This window comes from Lepidothrix coronata, unplaced genomic scaffold, assembly GCF_001604755.1.
Source record: "Lepidothrix coronata isolate B3197 unplaced genomic scaffold, Lepidothrix_coronata-1.0 Scaffold1, whole genome shotgun sequence".
NCBI lineage: Eukaryota > Metazoa > Chordata > Aves > Passeriformes > Pipridae > Lepidothrix > Lepidothrix coronata.
In genome coordinates, this window is record NW_016690181.1 from 714211 (window position 1) to 730570 (window position 16360).

General features: G+C 40.9%; 1 protein-coding gene across 2 annotated transcripts in view; it reads right to left on the reverse strand.

Moving 5' to 3' along the window:
• The window catches only part of ELMSAN1 (ELM2 and Myb/SANT domain containing 1), a 52903-nt gene that overhangs the window by 10055 nt on the left and 26488 nt on the right, over positions 1–16360 (reverse strand). For both annotated transcript variants that reach the window (XM_017808682.1, XM_017808690.1), the window contains exons 2-5: positions 9665–11360; positions 3779–4096; positions 2489–2834; positions 2007–2073 (exon numbers count right to left, since the gene is read on the reverse strand). In XM_017808682.1, the coding sequence (XP_017664171.1) occupies positions 2007–2073; positions 2489–2834; positions 3779–4096; positions 9665–11125 (2192 nt within the window). In that variant the 5' untranslated portion in view covers positions 11126–11360. The remainder of the gene's footprint in view (positions 1–2006; positions 2074–2488; positions 2835–3778; positions 4097–9664; positions 11361–16360) is intronic.

A 16360-nucleotide genomic window follows, 5' to 3' on the forward strand; every position in this document is an offset into this window, starting at 1 on the left:
AATTGAGAGGTTTTACGACCATTACCAGTTTCCATTGTCTTATCAGCAACCGTTGGAAGTTGTATTTAAATTAGCATCCCCCTAATAGGTGCTCAAATAACAGTTATTAGCTTCCAATAAACATCACTTTTTGAGAGGCTGTCACACAGACTCCACTTATGGGAAGCTTGCTCCTCATGCATAAGACGGGTGAGCCTGTTTAAGTATCAGGGTTTTGTCAGCCATAACAGCAGAACCATAGTCTCCAGAAGTCCTTTTCAACCTACACAATGCCATCTCGTTCAAATGCCAATTCAAAGCAGGATCAAAATTTGGTCTGTTATGATCTTGACACAAGCTAGTGTCTTCTAGATACTCATTCTAACAACTGAAACAAAAAATAGGAAGTAATGAAAGCAGTATTGCTCATTCTGTATCAAAACCAAATCACATTCTGTTAGCAGCAATCTCATACTTTTAGATCTGAATCAGCACACAGATTTTTCACTACACGCAATCAACAGAGCCCTACACTTGCTTTAAGTCAAAGGACGACCATCCAGAGACATTCTACTCCGTACTAGCAAATGCGACTTTGTGCACAGAGATAGGTAAGAACCCCCACTAAAAGACTCTTCTACCAGACTTTGAGGTCTGGAGGTCTACACCAAGAGCACAGCCAGCAGTGACAGCATGGAAGTACTTTATCATTACTCTATGTCTCAGTGGCAAAATATGCAAGAAGTTCCACTGGATTAGTGTGAAATGAACCAACAGCAAAAAGATGAATTAGGCCATTTCTAAAACGGATTTAAACAACACCAAATGTGCTTATTTCCATAAATGGGCTCAGTCTAGAGAAGATTTGCAAAGGTGACAAGAATAATCTGGGTTCATTCACAATTGCAACACTTGCTCAGGACAGCCTCCTACCACAAGTGCAGAAAATTGAACTTCAAACAGGAAGGCAGAATGGAAAAAGGGCAACATAAAAATAAACTGTCAACAAATGCTCCAGTCCATTTTTAAAATATAAGCCATTTTGGAAGAAAAAGCAAAATAAGCCCTGTATTTATCTGGAGAGAGTTTGAGTTAAATATCTCAAATGTTACAGGATACACTGCAGAGTTAGAGCGGAGATTCCGCACCGTACAGTCAGCGATGCAGAGCCACGTGGGTGTCATTATCCCATATGGGTGTTTCCATGCCATGCATCTCCATGATTAGATTTTGCAAGAGTTCATTAACTAGGTGTAATAATGAACTGGAACTACCTTAGTGTAGCTCTGCAACACTGAGCTTGAGCTGATAACACTTCTCAGAGCATTTGCAAAGGCTGTGCAGAGACATTTGCTACTCTGCTCAGGTTTAGCAGGACTGGCCCCAAGCCTAAGCTTACAACGCCAGCTGCAGTATCCCCAAATTGTGTTCCATAGTGCTGCTGCATCCACATACATCTGAGCTTTCCCAGTACACAGTCAGCTAAAACGACTAACAAGGTTTATTAGCTCAGGGCACATCCCCCATATGCCACCGGCTGCAGTGCTTTCAACTGAGCTCGCCTGGGGGGAGTGAAGTGTTCATAGTTGTGCTGTAGCTACAACACACCACAGGGATAAACAGTGATCTGACCAGTTCATGAGAGAGCTAACTACAGTTTTCCATACTATGTTCTGTCCTTCCTTTAAAAGAGCGTTATCTTCCCACTAAAACAAATGCAGCATACAAAGAAGTGCTCCTATACAACAAAACAGGACAGCTTCACCCTTAGTTAACTAATAGTATTTCAGCCCAGAGACAGACAAGCAGTAACACAAAGCAATTATTATCTCCAGAATTAAATCCAACAAACATTATTTTTCGTACAGAGTAATTTTTAATGAAGACAACTTATATTTTGAATCACCAGTAGGAATAGCTTTAATACTTCTAACAGATACACCAGTTGCACACAGAGCAGCCTGAAGGTTTAGGAGGAAGAAAGGAAGCACATTTACTAAGAGGCTAAGGATCTATGGTGTACTTACGGTTCAATGCTGACTGGGGTGGCTTCCCCCACTACCGTAAGAACAGGAGGGGTAACTTCTGAACTATCTGCAAGCAGAAAAAAATAACTGCTCAGACAGCTCAGCTTCATATCTGAGATTTACATTTCACACAGCCTGCAAATCTAATCAGAGCTGTCCATCTCTCAAAAAAGGTACCCACACGCTAAAGGAGCTTAACATGACAAAGAACGTGCCTTCCTCCCCTCAGTTCAAGATACTGATAATCTGCTACAGAGGAACTGACTTTTCCATTCTGAAGAACGTCAGCAGGGGGTGTTGCAGATTGCCCGTGAACGAGTCTTAACACCCCCAACAACACATTTCCTCCATCCCAGTTCCCCAGACAATCATTAAGAAGCCCCAGTTTCACACAACCACACTTCCTAAAGGCATAACCTTCCCCCTATTACTCCAGAGTTCCTAATCATAGATTACCCAGGAAAAGAAGGATAAAAACTTACTTGATCTAAGAAGAGTTCTGTGACCACTTTTCGGTGTCATTGGAGGTGGAACCGAGTGACCACTTGTAGAGAGGATAGCATTAAAATATAGCCCAGATCCTTCTCTCACTGGACTAAGAATTGGTGGAGGAGTGTAAGGAGGTAGCTCAAAGTTCCTGTCTGAAGGATGATCCGCCAGACGGACAGGTGACCGTAAGTGGCTCTGATATGGAGTAATGTTAGAATAAACAGGGGGTGCAATAAAGGTGCCAGCTTTTGGTGGTATGAAGAGTGGCTCAGGTCTTGGCCGCTGCTTTGGTTTTCGGGCAAAGCCCTCTGCTTCATCCTTTGGAACAGCATCTTCATGCTATTAGAAAAAAAAATTACATACTTTAATTTTAAAACCTGAGGTCATTTGAAAAACTTCAGAGAGATGACAACGCACTTTCATGGCAGCTCAAAATCTGGATAGGACAGTTGGGGGGGGTGTCAATAATTAGCACAAAAGGAAAGAGGGAGGAAGAAGACAGGGAATGGAATGGACACAGGAATTATTAGGTAGCAGCACTGTCTCTGAGTGATTATAGAGTTATATTTTACAAGAACTACACATACATCTGGTCCAACCTTCATAGTAACTTTAAAAGAGGACACAAAACCATAGCAGAATCCTGGTATACCAGTGTGATATCAAATAGCAGTAAGAGAACAGAAGACAATATAACAATATTTTATTAGATGGTCAAGCATCTAATTTCAGAGAATTCCTTAGATTCCTGCCATTTCTCTGATATCTGAACAATCTGTTTTACTTCTGGATAGAAGAGAGAGATGAAATTAAAAAAAAAAAAAAAAGAAAAAAAAATCAACCCACCCACTCACTACCACCACACTGCCGGGGGACACAAGTACCGACCTTCAGAACCTCAGTAAGAGGTTTCAACTCCATGAGAATAAATCTTCACCTTGGATTTTATTCTTATAGAGAGATATGTGCACTATGTACAATTTATTATTATCTATGTATGTATGGAGAAACCACTCTTGGCACAGACAATTAATCTAGTATTATTGCCCATACGGTTTTGTTCACTGTTTAGTAGTGGGCATAGCATTAGCTGTAGGTCATGAAAAGCCAGCAATGCCCAAATATATGGCAATATTATGATGAAAAAAAAAATCCCTAGACTACACACATTCCAAGTTCAAGGCCTGAGATCAAACTACTTTCATAGAAAAGTTTATGGCTAAAAACTGCATAATTAAATCTAACAGATCTGGCCCATCTTTGGTTTCGTAGCCTATCCATACCTGACTTGAGGTTTCCATGTTAGTATTACGATTAGATCGCCTCCGGGTGACTATCACAGAAGGCTTGCGTTCACAAGGAGCTCGATCGTTTGTTTGGCCTCTTGGCAGCTTTCCATCCTCAGACTTTTCCTTTTCAAGGCTCTGCAGGTCAATTTTTCTCACTGGCACAGACACAGGAATGATAAGAGGCACAAGGCTGTTGTCCTCCCGGGCTTTTTTGGGAGCTGGCGAAGAACTGGCAAATTCCACAACACTTTTTGCAGCTGTAGGTCCTGGAGCTGTTACCAGCACACTCTTCTCCTCTGAATTATCCAGTTCCTGAGAAGAAAAATAGATTCCTAAAAAGTTCTGTAGTACTTACATAATAAATCAGATGATATCTCACCTTCAGCGTATATCAAGTTTCTCAATGCAATTTGCAAGCTGAAATGGATTTGGAGGCATTACTGAAGGAAAAAGAATACTTCAGAGTGTTACCAAAATTTTACAGAATTACTTGAGGACTGTCCGTAGTCTCAACTGCTAGAATATTTATATACATCATTCTTAAGAATGATTTCACTACCTATGTTTTGACATTTTATTTTCCAGATAAATTTGTGCCCTGCTTTATAACTTCCAGCAAAGGTTGTTCAGTTCTAGTAATGATCAAAAGCTGTAGGTTATTAATGTCAAATATTGGATTTCTGTTCCAGGAAAGACCGAACCATGATCATATTTTAATTAAATCTCTCACACACAAAAAAAAGCAGAGCTAGCTTTTTGTTGCATTTTTTTTTCTGACTTACAGGAAAAAAGAAATTTTTCTTATTATGACTTGAGCCTTTAAGTTTTGTTGTCTAACTAGGCTTGAGCATGAAGGACTTATGCTTGGAGAATCAACAAGGTATAACTGCAAGGCAGCACTTTTGGCATTGACATTATTGTTTCCATGTCTGTTTTACTCATGGAAACCCTATCACACTGAGCTCCAAGGATATGGGAACGGAGGATGAGTTACTGGATAAACACATGAATACTCTAACACCAAATGGCTTTAAGTACTGCTAGAGAACATTGATTTCTAGTCCTTCAAATTACTATCAACATGTTCACTCTCAGTTCTGAAGCACTTGCCAGCTCACTTAGAAGTCAGATGTTAAATACAACTTTCAAAAACACCTCTCTCCAGGGATGTAAAAGGTCTTCTTGAGCTCTGATGAAGTGCAGTGTAGAAGCTGTAGAAGATGCTCCTTTTGGTGTTTCAGAACATCTCCCCACGTTCAAGCTCTGTTTGGGAAGCCTTTGGATAGGATCAGGTATGCAAAGTCATCCTCCATCAGAGCCACAATCTATTGAGAAATCCAGCTGAACAGCTGTGTTTTTTGGGTAGAAACTAAGACACATAATCTCTCAGGTATGACAACAGGTCTCCAACCTGGACTTTCAAAATTTTGCAGGGATTTACTGAAGCCTTCAAACAGAACCTATTGTGTGTCATAATGAGTACCTAGTCCTGATGAAAAAGCTGACATGAGAGGTTTTGTCCTAAGGGTTCAGACACAACCCCAGTCATTTCACTGTGGTCATAGATGAAGAAAGTCATTCGGCTTCACTGATGAGCAAGAGAACATGCTTCAGCTGGCCCATGAAGAGTCAATCCATGATAGCTAGAAGGACACTAGGCTGAAGTCCCATTTTGATATTATATTGCGGGAAGCACAATTGTACTGTCACAACATGCATCAGTCAGAGCCTAGGGTTAGTGCTCTGGTCTCTCTCCAAATGAGAGTCCTGGTAATTTTTGTTGTTTTTAAGAGCAAGCAGGTCCACCCTGGAAAACATTAAGCCTTCAAAATATGCCAGGTACCAAGCTTGAGCACGTAAAATCTACTATATCAAGAAGATTCAGGACTGCCTCCTTCCCAGACCTTTTATTAGAGTAGGGCTAAGTGAGCACAGAAAGATTTATTCTGTAAATGACACTGCAGTTTAGAAGTCTGACTGCTTCTTCACAGAAACTGCAAACGTCTGCCCCTACCACGCAGTAATGAAAAGCCAGTGATGAAAACCACGCAGTGATGAAAACTGTAAAGCCACGAGTGGCTTCCGCTGTCCCAGATTGCACTTCAGAAGAAATTAATGAGCTCCAAGGACCTGCCTTCACTCCAGGCTGCTGACATACACCTGTACTTTCCCATAAAACCACCAATTTTGGATTTGGAGGGCATTCATGCTGACAGACATGTCTCTAGGACCCCACTACTTCGAGGCAGTAAAGGACTCTTGTAAATTTTCATAGCCTCCCTCCATCACTTCAGGAAAGAGAGACTAACAAGGATGCCTTTTAAACACATGAACAGGTCAGCTACTGGAAACAGATATCTATGCCTACTGGTCCTGCCCACACCTGAAGAAGCAGCTCACAGGTGCTGCTCTCCATAGGCCTCCATTCATCAGGGAAATTGATGCTGTTATCACCTTATTACTGAAGCCCTAGTTAAACACCTGGAATAGCTCTGGGGTCATCTCCTGACAGCAAGATCCACAGCAGGTAGTTTTGAACCACTGTTTGGAGCAGTGCATTCACACCACATTGTTCAGACCACTGTCAAGAAAAGTCTTGGTTTTAATCAGGTTACTTTTTATCCACCTGATGTAGCTCTCATTAGTGCAAGCACTTTAGCCCACTTTGTGCAATAAAACAAGTAATCACAATGGGAATATGTGAACAAGCACCAATTCTGACCAATCTACAAACCTCAGGTACTTCCCGTGTGCTACACAGATCTCTGTAGGTCAAGAGTCATGAACTAATTTCCTGACTACAAGGAGGAAATTATAGCAACTAGTCACACAAAAGATGTCACTTTTCTCTGACCGCACAATCAGCTAACCATGCTCTTTTTATTTTCAAGACTGGGAGGTTACCAGCAAAGGACTCTCCTCCTTAATGACAGGAGAGATGACCCCTTCAACAGAAAAGAGGAAGGGGAGACCTGAACAGGAGCAAAGGTTGAGAAAAGACACCACTGGGAACTTAATATATAAATAGTTGAGACATCCTTAAAGATGTTCTGGTCCACACCAGAGCTTTTCTGGTCATGAAAGACCACACATACCTAAGGTTTACTAAGAGGGGACATGACTAATTTTGGAATTAAGCTATTTGTTTCAGATCTCCAAATATTTTCTCAACTGTTTGATTACTCTTAGAGGTAAGCAGAAAGGAGTCTCTGACCAAGGGATGGGACCTTCAGTTTTAGAACTGCTAGGGGATTTTCAGCTACCTGTTGCAGAATTTGGGGCAGTAAGTCTGCTGGATAACTCCAGCAAGTGTGACTTGTTGCATAAATATTGCGGGATGAACTAGTACAGTCCTCCGAGAAACTCATCAGATGTTCTGGCGTTGACCCTGCCTATCCCTCAAGTTGTTTCTAAAAAACTTAGAATTCACAGACATAACTCAACTGCAACAGCTGGAAGAACTGTTTCAAGGCCACTGCTGTAATCAGACAAGAAACCACACCAGGCTTTCAGAAACACCTGCCCACACAGTGCTTTCTGCCATCATTTTGCATCAAGTAGAGGCAGCTTCTCTCTGCAGTTAAAAAGAAAGCTTGTCCATGAAGGAGTTCTGTAAATAAAACTTTTTTTTCTTTTGTAGGTGAGTCCAGAACCACAATTCTACAAATAAAACCTTTTTTTTTTCTCTTGTATGTAGCAGCTGGCGCCCTGGTAATCAAAGTTACCAAAGAGGCCAGGTAACCAAAACCTCTGTCTCCCTTCCATAAAGGAATATTAAAATCCAGACACCCTTTAAGATGACCATTTCAGATTTGAGAAAAGTTTTCTGGCTATTTAAGACGACAAATCACACTGCCCTTTTGCATATAACAGCTATATGTGAAATGAAACCATAAAATTAAGAGTTGAGAATTTACTGCAGCCTGTAAGCAGCAATAAGCTTGCACCACCTGAAAAAAGGCAGGCACAGGTGATGAGCAGCTCTGGTGCAAAGCATCAGTTGTGACACTGCATGTAGACAGATATTGCTGTCCAGAATACTATTTCTACATAAGATACACACACCTACATTGGAATGTTCAAACAACTTATTCAAAATATGATGTATCTTTCATCAACAATTTAACTCTACAGCTTTGTACACACTCTTCACAGAACCATGCAGAGAAGGCTTCTAGGTTGTTTGTAACAGAAGGACACTAGTAAGAGAAGCAGATTACTTTTCTCCAGTAAGCATTTTCTTTTTCTCCCTTGCATGATATCCAACCCCCTAAAGATGTAAAATCCATCAGACCTCAGGTAAGAATTTAACATCCTTCAAAAGCTTATCCTGAAGGCCTGAACAGATCTAAACATAGAGTTCTTCTGCTAGTGCCATCATGGAAGCAAACAAGCTGCTTGCATAACAGCAAAGAACAAAAGAGCATCTGTCAAAACACTTATCTGTTTGGTCTTTACATTATGAATCAAGCTGCAAGCGGACATGCCTTCCTTCACCTCTCAGGGCCTTTTCCTAGATGCTCTATTTGCTTTTTCTTGCCACTCTGTTGGTGATCAGAGTACAATGTGAACTGTAGGCCTTCTGCAATATAACCACACACACAATGGCTGGGAAATGTATGAGCAAACAGACCATGCTACTAACTACTACTACTAGTTTTCTACCAAATCTGCTTCTTCAACTGGAGTTAAGAGCAAAAAGGATTGAAGGCAGCATCAACCATCAGTTACTGTTTGCTGCCTGCTGTGGAGGAGATGAAGCAGGCTATGGATATTCACCACATTGGTTTTTAGTACTTTTTTTTCACTGAAATAGCACATTCCTCTAAGGAAGAGATGGGCAAAAACCAGCCACAAACAAACTAGGAAAAAAAAAAAGATGATGAGAACAAGACTGGGAATAAAATACTCTTCCCTCTGCTGTCTGACTGGGCAGCAACACAAGTGGCAAAAACTGTAGGTAAAAGTGGCTCATGCCCTAATATCTGTATTTCATCAGCCTTTGGCAACAAAGCTTCCAAGGTAAAGTATATGGTTACTTCTCGTGACAGACACTCAATGAAAGATTAGTCAAACCACTACTGTAAGAAAATCTTCGAAAAACAATCCCTCAAAAAACTCCACCCAACTCCAAAAATCCCTTGCCTCCCCCTTGGGTAGTTAATTTTGAACTCTATCATCTTGCCATATGGAATATATACTGTACAGTTTAGACTGATGGGATGCCAAAAGGACAGGAGAGGTGAACTACCTAATCAGCCAACACCAGATTTCTTCCCCATCAAGCCCTACAGACAGTCTACAGGCAGACTTTATTCTCAGGTCGTTCTCAGAAACAAGATGCTGCATGAGACAGACCTTTGTTATGCCTGGTTTAAGTTCTTCATGTAAGTGAGGCTTTCTCAGGCATTTAATATTTGGGAAGTATTGAACATGCATTATGTAATTTTTAGAGAGCACAATTTAGAAATGCTTCAACTGCTGAAACTGAAAAACTGGCAGGTAAGCAGCAGTCTTTTAACAGAAAAGGAAGAGAACATTAAATTGGTAAAAAGACAAGTACACTGCTTACACTTGTCTCTCAAAATTCCTGACACCTTGACACCTAAGATGAAAACATCCATATTTTGAAGTCCTGGGCTAAAATCACATTCAGTTTTAGTGAAATAAAACTGCCCTTAGGTGGTTTCACTCCATTAGATCTCCGCTTTCCTGCATCTATGAATTACAGTAGTTGAACTTACATGCCTCCACTCCAGAGCTGCCCCTGCTGTACAGTTCAAGATACCATCCTATCCTGCATATAAACATAAATTCCTTTCATTTCAGCCCTATTTTGTAGTCTAAAACATGCTATATTGGTTAGGATGTATACCTTACCTTTACATTCTGAAGAGAAGCCAATTCAACAGCTTTTTGAGCCAAAGTCAGCAAATTGGCTTCTTGAGAAACACGTCGTCTCCGTCGAGTACTCTGGATTACACCACCTCTGACTCCCTGAAAATCATTAGTTCTCTGAGTGTTTTCTTCAGCTGCTGCTGCCTGTTTCTCCTCATCTCTACCGTTCTGGGCTGGGGCTTGCCTGTCTGTTTCCATCTGGCACTGCTCACTATTGACCAGGACATCCTTCTGCTCCAGATCCATTCTTTTGGGGTGCGAAAAGCCACTTTTGTTGTGGGCCAGTGATTCAGACGGATGCTGTAATGGGACCTCTTGCTGATGCGATTGCCAGTGATGCAGAAATAAATTGCCAGGTTGTTCTTCTGCCTGCTTGGAAGTCAACACTTCTCCTGCAGATGTCAGCAGGACACCTTCTTTGGAGAGTCTCCGTGACCTTCTTGGAAAGGGAATCTGGGTCTGAGGTAGCACAGTCTGTTGATTCTGCTCTGTTAATGCCTTGAATAGTTCCTGGTTCCTCTCTGTTTGCTGAAACTGGTGTGCCACCATATGATGCTGAGGTGCTGCAGCTGCCACATGAGGCTGTGCTATGGAAGTAGTTTGCTGCAACCCAAAGGTTTGTGCAGCAGCCTGCTGCTGCTGCTGCTGCTGCTGAGGATAGAAATTTTCAAACAGCTGTAGCTGAGGAAGAGCTTGCTGCTTTTGTTGAGCAGTAAATGCTGGACTGGAAGAAGCTGGGGCTTCTTGAAAGACATGTAACAACTCAGGAAGACCTTGCTTTTGACCTTGGTGACCAAATGCAAGTTGGAAAGGCTGCAATGGCAAACTTTGATTCTGCTGCTGCTGCTTTTGCATCTGATGAAAAGAATTCATTTGAGCTTGCTGTCTAACCAGGGCTTGCTGTTCCAGCTGAGCCTTCTGGGACATCATCTGCTGGACAGCATCTCCATATAAGTCCAGCTGTGACACGAACACTCCTTTCTCTTGATTTCTTTTAAGGGCCTCTGGGTGGCCATAGAAGCCTGGGGCACCAGCATTGGAGTGGGGTCCTTTTGGGTTGCCTCCAAAAACCATACTGTGGTTCCACACTGAGGGTGGAGATTGCCAGTGGCTGTCACCCCTCTCTGGTAACCGGTTTCCCATTAGTGAATTCTGCCATTTGACAGCTGTTACTGACTGGGGCATCATCATTGATTCTCCCCTATCTTGATTGTAAACAGAGTTCATCAAAGCAACACTGTTGGGTGCACCTGTTAATCCTCCTGTGTGAGGAATCTCCATAGTTTGGGAGACCGGTATATTCCCTCCATGACCATAGTACTGTCCTTCCTTAAGCTGCTGCTGTGGTTCTTTTGACAACACACCTATTTCCTGCTCATTAAAATAGGCAACTCGTTTCCCAGTCCTTTTGCTTGCAGACTTTTGCTGAGCCTGAAGATTCATGGTTCAGCCTATTCTCTCGGCTGCATGCATAGTATTCACAATCCACCCATCCCTAAGGCTGGGGGAGGAAAGGCACAGAAGTCTCTCTTTTCCATTCAGTTTTAGTAATAAAGAGCAGGAAAGAAGTCCAGAGGAAAGTGCATTCACTTCCTTTTTCTTTGTGTGCTTCTCCCACTTCTTTTCACTCCTATACTTTGTGGTTCAGAGGTCAGTAGGGTCCACTTAGTTACAGGTCCTGAAATAGAGAAGCATTGGCAATGAATCATCACCAGACATAACTGGCCTATGAACGTTCACGCGATAAGCAACAATGTGTATGTCTGTCCTGTTTCCCATGGAAATGAAGACCAGGATAATACAGGTAAGAAACAATAGATCTGACCTGCTACAAGAATGTAAACCAAAACAACTTAGTTTTACAAAACAGATATCACACTGTACTTGCATGATGCAACTCCCAATTGCACACAGACTTCTGACTAATCACTCAGCTCATTCTGAAGGTTTTTCTCTTAAACTCCCTCTCATCTGGCCAGTTACTTCTGTGTCTTCCAGAATAATCTGTTTCTAATCTCAACTCAAAACCACAAAACAAAAAAACCTTCATGGCTTGCCAAAAGGCCACATTTCCCAAAGACCTTTACAACACACACATGCGAAGGCTGCAGCCAAACACACAGCAAGATGCTCAATGCAGTGTTCTGAAGGAAAGGGACAGGCAGCAGCTCATTAGTCACACTGCTCCCCGTTCCCCCCCAGTCATTACAGCTGCTTTCCAATTAAGAACTGCCCACCAAACATCCAAGCACTGGAGACAGGGCCTGCTCTACCTATTGCTCTCTCAGATGTTTTCTTCAACAGCTGAAAGCAAATGCTCCTGCTCAGGTCATACCGAAAAGTAGTTCAGGCAGAATGTTACAGCTGCTCCCCCACACTGGCAAATATCTGTTACTGTAGAGCTACAAATATAATAGAAGAAAGCCTTTCCGTAACAGGCAGTCTAAGACAATTCTACCCTCTCACCCTCTTCTTCCATAGAAAAAAAGCTATCCACAAACTCTAAGAGCCTTGCAGGATTAACGTCTAATGTGTTAACATATACACTAGTATTTCTACTAGGACACTTAAAACGCTTTAAAATGTTATGTTTTAAATTTAATTAAATTCTTAAACTAGTACTACTAACATTCAAGTTATTAAGAGCAAGTCTCTATCTTTTTAAATACGCACTCTGTTCCACTTCAGTTCACACTGCCAACATATTTCAGAAAGATTATAACAAATCGTTAAAAACTTATTGTTGTTACGGCCCTTTTGCTACATGATCAAGTTTCTCTAGAGTGGAGCAGGTAAGACTAACACACATCCACTCCAATGAAACCTGCAATCCATTCAGCTCTCTTTAAAATGAAAAATAATAAACAGATTATATAGCACACTGAAGTCCTGTAATGTGAGCTTCCTCTAAACAGATATGGGCACAGTGCAGTACTGAGGTGGGGTTGGAAACATGAGGAGGAGGAAAAGACAAAGAGTTTCAATTAACTTACACAACTTCCACCTCAGAAGCCAAGCTTGGCTTCAGTGCTACTGGAACCATGGGACTGTGTTTCAGAGTGAAGTGAGTCACTTCCTCAGGCTGTTACATAGCTGTTCCCCCACACTGCCTCCCCCTTCACCCTGGCTACAAATCATGGACTCCTGCCACCTCGTATTACAGAGCCAGGGCATTCCTCCCTCCTCTAAGCACAATGTCTCAGCTCGTTTTCCAGGCCTCTCTAACCAGGACGAAAATAACTCCAGGAGAAATTATGGACACGTGAGATAGAAAATTCTCTCTAAACTGCAACTAGTATACAAGCAAATACTTCACAAAGTATGTTTTTCCTATTTCAAAACTTCACTAGGAAAGGAAAAAACATCTTACAGCAGGAAACAAATCCCTGGTCACAAAAATGTAGAGGTGGAAAGGTTGCTATATGCCTCTCAGAAGCATTAATGTTATCCTCTCTCCTTGCTTTTTGCAGCACTGCAAATGTATCAGTGCTAACAGCTAAACCATAAGACCTGAGGTAATACTACTAACAGTGGTTTCTGACACTGTCTTACTTTCTGAAATCATCACAGGCTGTTTTTCTCTCCAAACTAGACAACCTGGTAACAACTTTCCTTCCACTGATGCTTCTACTTGCTTTTACGTTGATCAGTCACATAATCCCGATAAAGACAATGCAAGGTTTTCTGTGATAACCAGAAGATGTTATCACTAGATCAAATTTTAATCTGTCAGCTTTCTGAAGTTCTGCTGTAGATTTTCTACACCTTGAGGAAAAATGTAACAGTAACTGCCAAAAAGCTGGCATTCAACTTCAAGGGTCCATGTTTTCAACCTGTCTTCAAAAAATTTTAAAAAGAAGAAAAAAAGAAATTAAAATTAAAAAAACAAACAAACAAACAAACAAACAAACAAAAAAAACCAACACAAAAAAACCAGTTGATGTTGTTCTTAATAGTGGTGGCTGAGATTTGCAGCTACCACACAGACAAGTATTCAGAAGACCTTTAGCAAAAGGATTCTCAGGTTAGTGAGAAAGCATTGCATTAGCACAGCCTTCCAAACCTCCTGTTGTGTGGACTTTGGCTCTGTTTTTTCCATTACTAGATAAGAAGCCACCAGCAAGACCTAGCTCAGACCAGTTTACAACTGCACTGATCTGGGAAGAAGATAAAAAGATGCGAAGTTTAAAATTAAGTAAGTTCAGATATAACCTAAAGGCAAAGGAGAATGTACAACCGAAGCTGTTCTTCAGCACAAGACCCAGGATAGTGAAAAGGACATTACCAACGAGGAAAAAGATTTAAGGTACTTTGAACAAGACATGATTACTGAACATCCCAGTTATCCCAGTTACATGCAAAACTAACTATATCCTAACCAAGCAATCACCAAGAACAAAATAGGATTTGGTGCATCCAGTATTAGATGGTAAAAGAACACATCATAAAACCAGCTCTTTAGAAGTTCTTTCTATATAGAAAAAAATGAAGAATATCTTTTATGTCATCCTAATAATAATAATAGTCCATAGTTTAAGCTGCAGTGATAAATGTTCAAGCTGCAGCATGACTATGCTTCAGGAAAGCTCACACTTGGCAGCTTCACTGGATGAGCACTGCTGGCTCTCTGACTAAGCAGGCTTCCCTCCCTGAGGTTGAGGGATTAGCTCACACTATCATCATCCTAGCCAATTACCAGCTTTGGGCCTTTTTTTTCTTTTGTTTTATTTTAATTTCAGCACAAGAGTCAGCCTGCAGTAGCACAGTAAAATGCCAACACACTTCCAGCCTTAAGTGTGCTTTGGAGCAGTATACCCCTGACCACTTCTTATCTTTGAATAAAGCACAAAGCCAGTTCCAATACTGTAATTCCCTGAAGATGCTGTGTCTTACCTCCAAATATACTGAGGTGTTATCATACCTTGCACTGCTTTTACACTGCACAGAGAAAAAGCAGAACCTAGCATCAGTGTATTTTGTTTTAATAATGCTAAGATTTGACATGCAACATCACCAGTTGTTTTCACTTCCAGGAACTTCTGACATTCAAGAACATCTCTTGAACTTTCTTCAGATGAATATGAATTGTACGTCACCTCCTTTAATACTGTAAATATTTTCAGGTTTCTAAGGAATTTTTCATATTGCAAGGCTTTCTCTTCTAGACCTAAAAAGAATGTCAAATTAGATACACATACACCCAATGGGCACATATACAGTATTTTCTGGAATGAAATGAAAAATACATAAGCAAAGTAACCTATGGGACCTTACTGAAAAAGGTCAGAGCTAGCATTTTTAGCTAAAACTTCTCCAGTGTATCTGCAGTACTGCCTTAAAGAAAATCATAAAAACAAATTAAACACCGTGTGGGCTACGTTCAGGCAGAGCATCTTGAAGGACTTCCTCAAGTATACAACAGAACTGCGGAGGAGTCTCTGCCTGCATCCAGGACATTGGTTCTGAAATTATGAAGTCCTTTCAAAGCGGAGATATCTGAGAAGTGCAAGGCACAGGCACTCAGAGCCACTCACTAGGCTGGTACCAGCCCTGAGGACCCATCGGCAGATTTTACTCAACCCAAAGCAGAATTGTTTAGACATCTCTATCCATTGCAACCATCTTGTCCCAGTTTAACATTAGCCTGAAGAGTTTGCCATAAAACCTTAATTAAAGGTTATTTGATTTAGGGGACAAATTAAAAACACTCAACTGCAATCATTTAATATAAAATATATCTATCTCTCTTTAAAACTTGTTGCATGTATACTTAATATCCACCCACCATTATTGCATTTCTGTAAATATCTCTTCACTAAGCATGTGCATATTTGTACAATTTCACATATCATGACCTCACACACTGCAATAATCTTAAACTTTACTCTTTAATTCACCTGTTGAGAGCTGTGCTGTCCTGTGCTTTGTTTAGTCCATTTACTGTACCACCTGTATCTGGCATGATAAGCAAGTTTAAATTGTGCACACTCCTCATCTCCTTTGAGATAATTTGCACACAATTCTCTGACAGAATGCTGCAGAAATGACTCAGGAAAGACTGACTTCTCCTTAAACCTCTGCAAAATTAAGGATTCAGTACTTATAGACCATCTTCTATTCCACCATCTTAGCTTTTAAATTCCTCTATTTTAGTTGGGTTTTTTCCTGTAAAATAAAGTGCTCCTGGGTTCTAGCTAATGTACATTCTCAGCCTTAACTACAGCAATGCTGTCACAGTTCCTTACAGGAAATCTGTCAAATCAGAGTGACAAGAATAATTTCTCACTAAGTCCTCCTGCTGCCAGCAGCTGAAATTATCTATCTTCCCTGTAAGAACCTCAATCACTTTTAATGATGATGAACAGATTCCAAGAACAATTGTTACACTTAAGTCAAATGCAGAAAGCTACTTGGTGTCCTTCTAACACAGCGCAATCAAACCTTCCTTCGCCAATTTGCTCATTATTATGGTCAAATCCCACATTTACGAAACACAAAGAATCATGACACGTTTTACTAATGAGGAACAGAAACAGAGGAACTAACTCATTTCTAAGATCACACAAAAGGAAGGTCAAAAATTAAGCACAGAATAAAGGATACTAGCTACCAGTTCCCCTTCAAACCCACAGGAAAACACAGGTTTAATTAAATCCACCTGTAAAAGATAAAAATTGG